At 52.3% G+C, this 14,220-nt stretch overlaps 1 protein-coding gene across 1 annotated transcript in view; it reads left to right on the forward strand.

Annotated features, from left to right (window-relative positions):
- TESK2 (testis associated actin remodelling kinase 2) overlaps nucleotides 1-14,220 on the forward strand; it is a 56,410-nt gene that overhangs the window by 21,330 nt on the left and 20,860 nt on the right. Inside the window, 2 exon segments of the mRNA XM_066597978.1 lie at nucleotides 4,670-4,718; nucleotides 8,335-8,481. Coding sequence (XP_066454075.1) covers nucleotides 4,670-4,718; nucleotides 8,335-8,481 — 196 coding nt within the window.

Consider the following 14,220-nt stretch of genomic DNA (forward strand, 5'->3'; position numbering starts at 1 on the left):
CCCTATTCTCATCTGCACAAGGAAAGACTGGAAGCAATGGGATGAAACTGAAAGGGAGGAGACACAGATTAGATATTAGACAGTGAGGGGATCAATGAGTGGAACAGGTTACCACGGGAGGTGGGGAGTTCTCCTTCAATGGAAGTCTTCAGAGGCGGACAGACATCTGTCTGGGATGATTTAGTGATCCTGCACTGAGCAGGGGGTCGGACCCGATGACCCCGGAGGACCTGATGACCCCCGAGGACCCTTCTAACTCCACCATTCTAGGATTATTGTTCAGTTTCACTTGTTTGAACCATTTTTTAAAATTCATGTTGTGTAAGTCATGTGATCACTGATGTGTGGCAGGATACCGGGGTCTACAGGTCTGTGAGGGTCTGGCTTCAAAGCTGCACATCTGGGGTTAGATGTGTGCACGAGCCATACAGCTGCAGTTCTAGTAAATGAAGAGGTACTAGACTGCTGATCAGTATATGGAGAGGTTCTAGACCAAATTAGCTAGAGGTAAGCAGGCAGGTACTAGACCAGATTGTTAACTATTGTATGGAGGGGTTACCGCCGAGAGGGCCGCCCGGTGTGTCTCGGAGGGGTTACCGACGAGAGGGCCGCCCGGTGTGTCTCGGAGGGGTTACCGACGAGAGGGCCGCCCGGTGTGTCTCGGAGGGGTTACCGACGAGAGGGCCGCCCGGTGTGTCTCGGAGGGGTTACCGACGAGAGGGCCGCCCGGTGTGTGGAGGGGTTACCGACGAGAGGGCCGCCCGGTGTGTGGAGGGGTTACCGACGAGAGGGCCGCCCGGTGTGTGGAGGGGTTCCCGGCGAGAGGGCCGCCCGGTGTGTGGAGGGGTTCCCGGCGAGAGGGCCGCCCGGTGTGTGGAGGGGTTCCAGATTAATCTGGTCCACGACTAGAAAGGTTCTAGAGCAGAGTACTGGTCTGTAAGCGGGGTGGTTCTAGTCTGCCTGTATTGGGGTGCAGAGGTCGGGGTGTATTGTCGCAGGGCGTGCTCTTACTTTTGCATCGGGGTTGTTGCTCTCTCTCTGGTGTAACTTGATCTCTGTCGGATGTAGCAGAATAAACAGAACGGAACCTCGTGCCGGCTCAGTGCGAGCGAACAAAAGGCGCAAAGCAATCTAGCAACTGTAACGGGGCGAGCCGCGGCCACAGGTATGAATTTGGGCGTGAGCCCGGGGTAGAAGCCTGTTAACCCCTTCCCTGCTGGGTTGTTGTTGTTGGCCTCCTGCCCCTCGGCCCGTCAGCTTTTGGCAGCTTTCAGCCTTCTCTATTTATGCTGCGAGATCTCCGTCTTGTTCTGCCGCCGCGCCGCTCTTTACGAGGTATGTTTAGCACATGTTTGCGGGGTGAGCTCATGCTCCGGAGGTCGCAGCGGCGGCTTCTGCTCCAGGGGTTCAATCCGAAAAGTAACCATTTTCATTAAGGTTCAAAACTTTTGCGCAGTTTTTTCCATGTTCACTCAGAGCAGAGCTACGAGTGGTTCCTCGCTGTGCGCACATTTATTTCACGGCGCTCGCTGTTGTCGGATTGACTCGCAGTTTCAGGAGGTAATGGTTCTCCGGAGAAACGTTCCAGCCGCGGCGCGAGGTTTATCGACACGGGGAGGTTGGCTCTGCAGCAGATTTATGTGTCCGTTGACAAATGTCCGCCTCAGATGTGTGCCGGGGACGGATCCATCACGTAAATGCAGGGAAGCTGGCTGACAACCAATATGGCTGCCGTTATAGCCTTCCCAGAGTCCTGAGCGGCGGATCTTCATCCTTCGGATACTTTCGCGGCTCCTGTATTACGTGTAGCTCCGTGATGTCGAGACTTTTCAGCATATTCGTAGGAGTCGCCCCGTATCGCCCCAATCTTAGGGGGTCACATTCAGTCACTTCATGATATTTGGAGAGTCAGGGCCCGACTCAGCCATGTGACACGGAGCCGTCTGCGGAGCGTAACGCTAGAATGTCAGCCCTTTTAATAATTGGCGGCGCCCCAGCAGGACGCCGCGCCGGGGATCCGGTTACGGCTTTAGTGCTCTGACTTTTGAAAGGGGAGATAAAGGTCTGATTTCTGTGAGATCCTGTAAGATGACGCCCCCCCCCCACCGCCCCCCATTTATTTACCCCTTGTGTCATGGGTGACTCTTACGCCATTTACAGCTCCTTGTCTGTTGATTCGTATTTAACCCCTTAATGATGCCTCCCACCCCTTTTTTGGTTTTGCCTCCCCACTTTCAAAAAATCATAACTCTTAGGGCTAATGCCCACGGTGTCGCCCCGCACCCATTAGGTTTTATTAACCCTAATAGCTCGATGTTCTCGCTACGGAAATCCGCAGTGTATAATAAACCACGGCATCTTCTGAATACGCGTGGCCACCCACCGCCTGCCACGTCATCTGACACTGCTGGCGCGTCACGTCATGCGCAGCAGCCATGTGGGATGCGTACAGAGGATCCAGAGTGGTGAGTATAAGGGTTTTGGGGGGGGGCTGTGGTGGATTCCCCTGGCGGAGTCCGTCATGGCCGTGGGCATGAGCCCTTGATTTTCCGTGGACGCCGCGGTCTGGGGGTCGCTGTGTTCCGTGGACGCCGCGGTCTGGGGGTCGCTGTGTTCCGTGGACGCCGCGGTCTGGGGGTCGCTGTGTTCCGTGGACGCCGCGGTCTGGGGGTCGCTGTGTTCCGTGGACGCCGCGGTCTGGGGGTCGCTGTGTTCCGTGGACGCCGCGGTCTGGGGGTCGCTGTGTTCCGTGGACGCCGCGGTCTGGGGGTCGCTGTGTTCCGTGGACGCCGCGGTCTGGGGGTCGCTGTGTTCCGTGGACGCCGCGGTCTGGGGGGGTCGCTGTGTTCCGTGGACGCCGCGGTCTGGGGGGGTCGCTGTGTTCCGTGGACGCCGCGGTCTGGGGGGGTCGCTGTGTTCCGTGGACGCCGCGGTCTGGGGGGGTCGCTGTGTTCCGTGGACGCCGCGGTCTGGGGGGGTCGCTGTGTTCCGTGGACGCCGCGGTCTGGGGGGGTCGCTGTGTTCCGTGGACGCCGCGGTCTGGGGGGGTCGCTGTGTTCCGTGGACGCCGCGGTCTGGGGGGGTCGCTGTGTTCCCTGGACGCCGCGGTCTGGGGGGGTCGCTGTGTTCCCTGGACGCCGCGGTCTGGGGGGGTCGCTGTGTTCGGCCAGTAGAGTGGATGTTTCAGCGATATTATGTAATGTACTGAAAAACGTAAAAATTCCTAAGAGGAGTTACATTCTGGGGGTCTTTTCATGGCGCCCCCTGAGGTGAAGCGGACGGGACTCGGATGAGTCTGATGAGACCGAATTTATATACATTTTAACTGCCATAGTTTTTATTTTTCCTCCACATAGTTGGGGGGGGGGGGGGTGTCGCTTTTTGAGGGCCGCCCGCGGTTTCTGTTGGTACCGGTTTGCAGTGTATCCGACTATTTTGTCTTGGCGGCGGGGGCCACAATACGCACGTCTGACGTTTGTTTTTCTGACGACATTCGCCGTACGGGAAGAATACCGCGCTGTGGATCGGCCGTCTGCGCGGCACCAAGTATGCGGCTTCTGTTAATGTTTTATTATAATAAATCAGAGGTTTTTTAAACCCTTTTTTTGTTACCTTTTTGTTTTTTCCACTCCTTATCCATTATTTCCCATAGTGCCCGGGGGGCACTCACCATCGCGTTCTGCCATACCAACTGAGCGACGCCTCTCGATCTCATTGCAGGGGGCCTTTTGAGACCCTCGAGCAGCGATCAGGGCATTTAATTGCCGCTGTCAGAATTGACTATGGCATTAAAAGGGCAAACTGCCTTGATCAGTGTAAGCGCTGCCGTGGCTGGTGCCGGCTGTCAAAGATGGCCGCTTACAACCGCCACGTACGGCACGTAATCGGCTGCTGATCCCACTCCATACAAACCTTAGGCACCCTGAACGTAAATGTACACCCTGGGGCATTGAGGGGTTAAAGGGCCGCTGTCCATCTTCTGCTAATATCAAATAGGAGTTCTGAAACGTTCTAATGGGCGCGGATTCCATTCCTAACCGCCGGCCTCTGTACGTGGATGTTGGCATTTAGCGAGTGCCTGTCGGGCTGCGCTCACAGCCCGCTCTTTAGCGCTAACCGTGGGGCAACACTGATTTCAATGGGCTTCGCAGACCTGCACTTCGCTGCCTGCCTAGTTTCACGTGTTTTAGTGATTTTATTTGTTCTCCCCCTAACTCACCTGATCGCCCGTCACAATAAGGTGCGCAAAACACCGTGACCTGCGTTCAGAATCCCGCTAAAATGCATATTGTGAACGCATGTGTGAGAGCGGCCCTAGGCCAGCGATGGCGAACCTTTTAGAGACCGGGTGCCCAAACTGCAACCCAAAACCCACTTATTTACCGCAAAGTGCCAACACCTCAGGGGCGGGGCTTATCACCGCGTATGATTTTACTCCCGTCGTTCTAAAAAGGACCGGGCCGCTTCAAAATAAAGGTCGGGTCGCTGAGACCCCCTGCGATCTGGAGAGCAGTGAGCCCCCCCACCGTGCGTGGGATGGAGGATGTGTCCCTCATGCATGATCCCGGTCACATGGAGCGTTTTGGCGCACTAGTTTGGGGATCGCTGTGTTTTTTTGCTATGGGTTCTCCCAATATCCCGGCCGGTAACCTCTTCTCTCTCCTTGCAGGTTCATGGGAGTCTGCGTCCACCAGGGGCAGCTGCACGCGCTGACGGAGGTAAGACCCCCGGGCTTCTGGCCCTCTAATGTCTGATGCAGGAAGATGTTATCTCTCTGCTACTGCGGATACTTGTCAGATATCCCTCCAGCGCTGTTAACCCCTTAGTTACTGTATCACCACAAGTTCCATTCTACTCTGCCGGGGGGTTGGCGTCTTGTACCCCGACTGTCCGTGCTGCGCTTAGCTGGCACTTTGGACCCCCCGAGTCCTCACTTTTGCGTCATACTCTGCGGTCTTGACTCTCGGTTCAGTTTTGTGTTGCATCAAAACTGTTATTGATGCAAGGAAAACGGTATCTGCAGCAATCATTGCATCACCCCGTGTTGTGGCAGCATCCGGCCCGAGCCGCGGCAGGGGCCACAGTCTGTTCCTCCGGCGCAGGCACCGCACAGTGAAGGACTCACGGGCGGGGGGCTCTTGGAGAGCTGGGTGCCCCCTTTACAGCCACCGATCTCAGGGTGTCGCTGAGTTTTCTTCAGGTCGTATTAGACAAGACTAGTTTTATTTGAATGAGTGCGTACCGTCACTGCCAGCTGGGCGCTCTCGGGCGGTCTGTTTAGACAGGCAGATGTACCACCAGCTGGGCGCTCCCGGGCGGTCTGTTTAGACAGGCAGATGTACCGCCAGCTGGTCGCTCTCAGGCAGTCTGTTTAGACAGGCAGATGTACCGCCAGCTGGTCGCTCTCGGGCGGTCTGTTTAGACAGGCAGATGTACCGCCAGCTGGGCGCTCTCGGGCGGTCTGTTTAGACAGGCAGATGTACCGCCAGCTGGTCGCTCTCGGGCGGTCTGTTTAGACAGGCAGATGTACCGCCAGCTGGTCGCTCTCAGGCGGTCTGTTTAGACAGGCAGATGTACCGCCAGCTGGTCGCTCTCGGGCGGTCTGTTTAGACAGGCAGATGTACCGCCAGCTGGTCGCTCTCGGGCGGTCTGTTTAGACAGGCAGATGTACCGCCAGCTGGTCGCTCTCGGGCGGTCTGTTTAGACAGGCAGATGTACCGCCAGCTGGTCGCTCTCGGGCGGTCTGTTTAGACAGGCAGATGCAATGTTGGCTCATTCAAGAGAGAATCGTTCATTCCCTGAATAAGCTAATGTGAACGACTGAGCGACTTCTCCAATCTTCTGCCTTTTGCAGGACGTTGGCATGCGATGGGCGATCATGTGACTGCTGTCTTGTTGAGGGGCTCACGGGGGTCCTACCACGACTGGCGGCACTGCTCTGTGGTATCCGTGGTGTTGGCAGTCGCCGTACAATCCCGCATTGTTCACGCTCGGCTGACACTTCTACACACAGAGCGCCGCGCCAAAACAAACCTCTCCCAGCTCATAAACATTCCACTCTTGTGATGGAGGAGGACGGAGGGGAGCTGATATACGGGGGATGAAGCGTGCGACGCGACGCGGCGAATCCCCCTCCAGCCACACACGGTGCTCCCTGGCATGGTGATCCGCATCGGCCTTAATGTTTCTAGTGGGACTTCCAGATGACTGACCGGCGCTGCAGAACCGCAACTACTGACCACGATGTGTGACCCTGCGCAGATAGCGGGAGAGCGCTGATGTCACTGCTGGATAATAGAACTGCTAGCGGGAGAGCGTGGATGTCACTGCTGGATAATAGAACTGATAGCGGGAGAGCGCTGATGTCACCACTCTGTAATAGAACTGATAGCGGGAGAGCGCTGATGTCACTGCTGGATAATAGAATTGCTAGCGGGAGAGCGCTGATGTCACTGCTGGATAATAGGACTGATAGCGGGAGAGTGCTGATGTCACTGCTGGACAATAGAACTGATAGCGGGAGAGCGCTGATGTCACTGGGGTATAATATAACTGATAGCGGGAGAGCGCTGATGTCACTGCTGAATAATAGAACTGATAGCGGGAGAGCGCTGATGTCACTGCTGGATAATAGAACTGATAGTGGGAGAGCGCTGATGTAACTGCTGGATAATAGAACTGATAGCGGGAGAGCGCTGATGTCACCGCTGCATAATAGAACTGATAGCGGGAGAGCGCTGATGTCACTGCGGTATAATAGAACTGATAGCGGGAGAGCGCTGATGTCACTGCTGTGTAATAGAACTGATAGCGAGCGAGCTCTGATGTCACCGCTGTGTAATAGAACTGATAGCGGGAGAGCGCTGATGTCACTGCTGGATAATAGAACTGATAGCAGGAGAACGCTGATGTCACGGCTGTGTAATAGAACTGATAGCGGGAGAGCGCTGATGTCACTGCTGGATAATAGAACTGATAGCGGGAGAGCGCTGATGTCACTGCTGCATAATCGAACTGCTAGCGGGAGAGCGCTGATGTCACTGCGGTATAATATAACTGATAGCGGGAGAGCGCTGATGTCACTGCGGTATAATAGAACTGATAGCGGGAGAGCGCTGATGTCACTGGTGGATAATATAACTGATAGCGGGAGAGCGCTGATGTCACCGGTGGATAATATAACTGATAGCGGGAGATCGCTGATGTCACTGCCAGATAATAGAACTGATAGCGGGAGAGCGCTGATGTCACCGCTGTATAATAGAACTGATAGCGGGAGAGCGCTGATGTCACTGCTGCATAATAGAACTGATAGCAGGAGAGCGCTGATGTCACTGGTGGATAATATAACTGATAGCGGGAGAGCGCTGATGTCACCGGTGGATAATATAACTGATAGCGGGAGAGCGCTGATGTCACTGCCAGATAATAGAACTGATAGCGGGAGAGCGCTGATGTCACTGCTGTGTAATAGAACTGATAGCGGGAGAGCGCTGATGTCACCGCTGTGTAATAGAACTGATAGCAGGTGAGCGCTGATGTCACCGCTGTATAATAGAACTGATAGCGGGAGAGCGCTGATGTCACTGCTGTATAATAGAACTGATAGCGCGAGAGCGCTGATGTCACCGCTGTGTAATATAACTGATAGCGGGAGAGCGCTGATGTCACCGCTGTATAATAGAACTGATAGCGGGAGAGCGGTGATGTCACCTCTAGATAATAGAACTAATAGCGGGAGAGTGGTGATGTCACCGCTATGTCCTGTAACCGCTAGTTTTTCTTTCCTCGCGGTCACGTGACGTCAGCATGTTTGCTGCTGTCTTCTGCTATAATTCTTGTTGGACTGGTTATGACTCCACACTACAGCACTCCCCGGCGGCCGCACGTCCCCCTCTGCTATGCCGGGCGCTCCAGACGTTGCTGTCCATGAAGTAGTTAATGTCCCACATGTATGTGGAGTCGGGTTTTCTTTGGCAGCGCAGTCTGTTTTCTCAGCTGGACCTCCTGATCGCTGTCACTGCGCCGTTGTCACCAGAGCCCCCTGCACATGTCCCGACGAGACCTCCGCTGCGTCCCCCGTCCGACTGCTGGTTTATCTCGGTGGAGTAGCAGAATTGATCATTCCCCGCCGGCAACCGTCCCAAAACTGCTTTCAGAATACTTTATTGCAGTCTTGAGGGGGGGGGGTCTCTGCCGGACGGGAGGGGGAGGGGGGGGGGTCTCTGCCGGACGGGTGAGAGGGGAGGGGTGGGGGGGGGGGGGGCTGTCAGCCATAGCACCTGGCGATCTGTAGGTCCGCTGTGTAACGCTTCCTCTGCTCCTGTCTTGCAGTACATTAATAGCGGGAACCTGGAGCAGCTGCTGGACAGCAACCAGTACCTGCCGTGGACGGTGCGGGTGAAGCTGGCGCTGGACATGGCTCTGGGTCTGGCCTATCTGCACTCCAAGGGGATCTTCCATCGAGACCTCACATCCAAGGTAAAGTCCAGAACGTTCTCATCCTCAGAAGATGGCTGCAGGGGTCTTAAACTTGTGAGCCTAGAGGGGGCGCTACAACAGAGCGGCACGGATGGACGTCACATGGGGAAGATTGTGTATGATTACTGTAAAGTTGCACTTCCTCACAATCTCTAGATCTTTGCTTGCTGTCACTGAATATAAGCATGGTTATCTCCAGCAGTAAAACTCAGTGCAGCCGAACCTTTCTGCATCTGAGGGTTTGTTACAATGTAGGGAGTCCTGTGCAGGTATCCGCAGTTTTATGGTTTCCTGCTGCACACAACCTCCTGGATTTTGCCAAGTAGCAGAGTTACTGACCAGGAGCTTTGTGTGTATTCGGCCGCTTGATGTCAGACCACAATTGTTCGGGCCGGTCGCCATCTCTGCATAATAAAACATCCTGCAAATATCTTATATGGTTTGTGATTCACTTCCCCACTATTTTCAACATGTCTGCTTGGTGTCAGTGAATGCAAACATTCAAATGCTCACACAGCTTATGGTTTGTGACAATTGGAGATGAGCGAGCACGCTCGGATAAGGCAGTTACTCGAGTGAGTTAAAATGGGGTCATTTGGGGGGGTCTCTATTATTCTGACACCCATGAGCCTTTGCAAACTTGGCTTGGTGCAGGAAAACAAAGTGTTCCTCAAAATGCTGAAAAGTAATGTTACATTTGTACGTCATCTAAATGGTTAAAAAAACACAATATTTTTTTTAAGTGTGCATTCAGAATAAAGTAAACAGATGGAAATATATATCTTATCAAAAATGTGTACAGTATGTTTGGACCTATTTGAGATATTACGGTTGAAAATGTGAAAAAATGACAATTTTTTTCAAAATGTTCCCAATATTGGTACTTTTAATAATTATATCGGCCTCTTTTTACCACGAAAATGAAGTACAACATGTGACGAAAAAACAATGTCAGAATCACTTGGATATGCAAAGCCTTTACGGAGTTATGCTACGTTGAACGACGCATGTCAGATTTCCAAAATTTGGCTCTGTCGCTAAGGCGCAAACAGGCTTCGTCACTAAGGGGTTAAACATCCCTGTGATTTGATCCTCACCCGCTCGTCTCCAGGACTTCACCAGAGCAGCACCCATCCTCTGGAACGCTCTACCCCAAGGCATCCGAACAATCTCCGATGCACGAAATTTCATACGTACCTTAAAAATGCACCTCTTCAGGGAGGCATACCAAATCCCCTGACCTAGTCCCCCGCCCCTCCCTATGGCTCCCCGCACCTTCCACCCTGCCTATCACACACGACCTCTACCGCTGCACCTTCTTACTGCCCCACCCCGCCTCCCCTATTTGCTTTCTAATAACTGATTTCCACACAAAATCCCCTACTGCCTGTGTTCCCCGTGCCTCATCTCCACCCCTCCCCCTCCTTGTACCTCCTGTACCCCCTTAGTATATCACACGTAATTGTTGTATTGTCTGTGTTCTCCCTGCCTGAGGTTGGCGCTATACAAATAAAGATTCTTCTTCTTGGACTCCTGCCGCTGATGTGTTTAGCTCACAGAGGATTGTCTGTACTGATAAATTGTAACAAACCCTCAGCTGTGAGAGCAAAATCGGAACATAGTTTTAGTCTCTGAATGTATAGAATGTGTCATTCACTGACAGCAGGCGGAGATCTTGACAATAGTGATAAATTGAAAGACAAAGTCTGTGAGTAAGTTGCAGAACTTAGAAATCATTTTTTATTCGTTTTCCTCCTTTACATAATCAACCCCTGACCCTTCATATAACCGGGATTATTATCGAATCTCGCGTCACATCGGCGCCGGGCCGCCAGGGTCTGTGGGTGGCGCCGGGCCGCCAGGGTCTGTGGGTGGCGCCGGGCCGCCAGGGTCTGTGGGTGGCGCCGGGCCGCCAGGGTCTGTGGGTGAAAAGTGTAGAAGAAGATGAATTAAAAAAAACATTTTTTTTATACTCTGAGGTCGCCTGTGTAATGCCGTGTCAGCCTTCCTACCATCTCATCTGTATTGCACTGACCCCAGAAGATCACAATCTAATCCCCCCATCACACACAATGTATCACTCCCATCATCCCTGACCCCAGGAGCTCACAATCTAATCCCCCCCCCCCCCCATTACACATAATGTATCACTCCCATCATCCCTGACCCCAGGAGCTCACAATCTAATCCCATCATACACAATGTATCACTCCCATCATCCCTGACCCCAGGAGCTCACAATCTAATCCCCCCCCCCCATTACACATAATGTATCACTCCCATCATCCCTGACCCCAGGAGCTCACAATCTAATCCCATCATACACAATGTATCACTCCCATCATCCCTGACCCCAGGAGCTCACAATCTAATCCCCCATCACGCAATGTATCACTCCCATCATCCCTGACCCCAGGAGCTCACAATCTAATCCCCCATCACACAATGTATCACTCCCATCATCCCTGACCCCAGGAGCTCACAATCTAATCCCCCCCCATCACACACAATGTATCACTCCCATCATCCCTGACCCCAGGAGCTCACAATCTAATCTCCCCCCATCACACACAATGTATCACTCCCATCATCCCTGACCCCAGGAGCTCACAATCTAATCCCCCCCCCCCCCCCCATTACACATAATGTATCACTCCCATCATCCCTGACCCCAGGAGCTCACAATCTAATCCCATCATACACAATGTATCACTCCCATCATCCCTGACCCCAGGAGCTCACAATCTAATCCCCCCCCCCCATTACACATAATGTATCACTCCCATCATCCCTGACCCCAGGAGCTCACAATCTAATCCCATCATACACAATGTATCACTCCCATCATCCCTGACCCCAGGAGCTCACAATCTAATCCCCCATCACGCAATGTATCACTCCCATCATCCCTGACCCCAGGAGCTCACAATCTAATCCCCCATCACACAATGTATCACTCCCATCATCCCTGACCCCAGGAGCTCACAATCTAATCCCCCCCCATCACACACAATGTATCACTCCCATCATCCCTGACCCCAGGAGCTCACAATCTAATCTCCCCCCATCACACACAATGTATCACTCCCATCATCCCTGACCCCAGGAGCTCACAATCTAATCTCCCCCCATCACACACAATGTATCACTCTCATCATCCCTGACCCCATCAGTTTGTGTGGACTCCAGCAATTCTGACCTGTAACTTCTGCCTGGAGTTCCTGGGATTTGTAGTTCCGTACCATCGACGGCTCCCCGCTATCAGTTCTATTATCCAGCGGTGACATCATCCCTTAAGCCCCATATAGATTGGACGGCACTCGTCCCCCACAAGCATCGGCTCACATGCTTCAGCACAGGAGCGGGTATCACTGCTCCACAGCGGGGCGGCTGCAGGAGATTTCTCCCCCTCCCCCCATTCACTAACGTAGCGGCCATTTACACTGAGCGCTCGTCATTCAGGATCTCCTGCAGCCTACACGACGGCCGATGAGTGTAAACGGTAGCGGTCAGTACTGAGCGGCCGCTGTGTTAGTGAATGGGGGGGGGGGGGGGGGGTGAAATCTGCTGCAGCCGCCCCGCTGTGAGCCTGGGATACTCGCTCCCGTGCAGCATGTGAGCGGGTGCTTGCGGGGACGAGTGTGGGGCAGCGTTTGCCCGACAGTCGTCCCGTGTGAACGGGCGTTAGTGCTGCTGGACTGTAGTGTAAGGGTATAATGTAGCAGCTGCAGGGGGCGCTGCGCAGCGTCTGGTTCTGTTCGCAGATCTTCGGTTCCTTTTTTGCTTGTTTATTCCTGAAATGCAGAAACTTCCTCTTTGCTGACGGCTAATGCCTGACGCTGCGGGGGAGTGGGGGGGGGGGGGGTATACATACACTACCGTTCAAAAGTTTTGGGTCACCCAAACAATTTTGTGTTTTCCATGAAAAGTCCCACTTATTCCCCACCATGCGTTGTGAAATGAATAGACAATAGAGCCAAGACATTGACAAGGTTAGAAATAATGATTTGTATGTGAAATAACATTGTTTTTACATCAAACTTTGCTTCCGTCAAAGAATCCTCCTTTTGCAGCAATTACAGCATTGCACACCTTTGACATTCTAGCTGTTAATTTGTTGAGGTAAGCTTGTGAAATTGCACCCCACGCTTCTAGAAGCATCTCCCACAAGTTGGATTGGTTGGATGGGCACTTCTGGCGTACCATACGGTCAAGCTGCTCCCACAACAGCTCAATGAGGTTCAGATCTGGTGACTGCGCTGGCCACTCCATTACCGATAGAATACCAGCTGCCTGCTTCTGCTGTAAATAGTTCTTGCACAATTTGGAGGTGTGTTTAGGGTCATTGTCCTGTTGTAGGATGAAATTGGTTCCAATCAAGCGCTGTCCACTGGGTATGGCATGGCGTTGCAAAATGGAGTGATAGCCTTCCTTATTCAGAATCCCTTTTACCCTGTACAAATCTCCCACCTTACCAGCACCAAAGCAGCCCCAGACCCTCACATTACCTCCACCATGCTTAACAGATGGCGTCAGGCATTCTTCCAGCATCTTTTCATTTGTTCTGCGTCTCACAAACGTTCTTCTTTGTCATCCAAACACCTCAAACTTGGATACATCCGTCCACAACACTTTTTTCCAGTCTTCCTCTGTCCAATGTCTGTGTTCTTTTGCCCATCTTAATCTTTTTCTTTTATTGGCCAGTCTCAGATATGGCTTCTTCTTTGCCACTCTGCCCTGAAGCCCAAAATCCCGCAGCCGCCTCTTCACTGTAGATGTTGACACTGGTGTTTTGCGGGTACTATTTAATGAAGATGCCAGTTGGGTACCTGTGAGGCGTCTGTTTCTCAAACTAGAGACTCTAATGTGCTTATCTTCTTGCTTAGTTGTGCAATGCGGCCTCCCACTTCTTTTTCTACTCTGGTTAGAGTCTGTTTGTGCTGTCCTCTGAAGGGAGTAGTACACACCGTTGTAGGAAATCTTCAATTTCTTAGCAATTTCTCGCATGGAATAGCCTTCATTTCTAAGAACAACAATAGACTGTCGAGTTTCAGATGAAAGTTCTCTTTTTCTGGCCATTTTGAGCGTTTAATTGACCCCACAAATGTGATGCTCCAGAAACTCAATCTGCTCACAGGAAGGTCAGTTTTGTAGCTTCTGTAACGAGCTAGACTGTTTTCAGATGTGTGAACATGATTGCACAAGGGTTTTCTAATCATCAATTAGCCTTCTGAGCCAATGAGCAAACACATTGTACCATTAGAACACTGGAGTGATAGTTGCTGGAAATGGGCCTCTATTCACCTTTGTAGATTTTGCACAAAAAACCAGGCATTTGCAGCTAGAATAGTCATTTACCACATTAGCAATGTATAGAGTGCATTTGTTTAAAGTTAGGACTAGTTTAAAGTTACCTTCATTGAAAAGTACAGTGCTTTTCCTTCAAAAATAAGGACATTTCAATGTGACCCCAAACTTTTGAACGGTAGTGTATATACCCACCTCCCCATCACAACGCTTACATCTATTTACATTTGGTATTCCACGAGTTTCTTGTATCGAGTGGCTGGATTCAAAGGGTTAAAATCCATTTAATGTATTGAATGGTCTCAAAATTACTGACTTGTCTCTCCTGCTCTTCCTTCTACTTTCCATTCGCTTTATTAGTATTTCTGAAGGGGCCCCGAGGCTCCTCGTCTGTGCCGGCCGTAGTGTAACGAACACATGGAATCTTACCAA

The sequence above is a fragment of the Eleutherodactylus coqui genome, chromosome 3 (assembly GCF_035609145.1).
Source record: "Eleutherodactylus coqui strain aEleCoq1 chromosome 3, aEleCoq1.hap1, whole genome shotgun sequence".
Taxonomy (NCBI): Eukaryota; Metazoa; Chordata; class Amphibia; order Anura; family Eleutherodactylidae; genus Eleutherodactylus; species Eleutherodactylus coqui.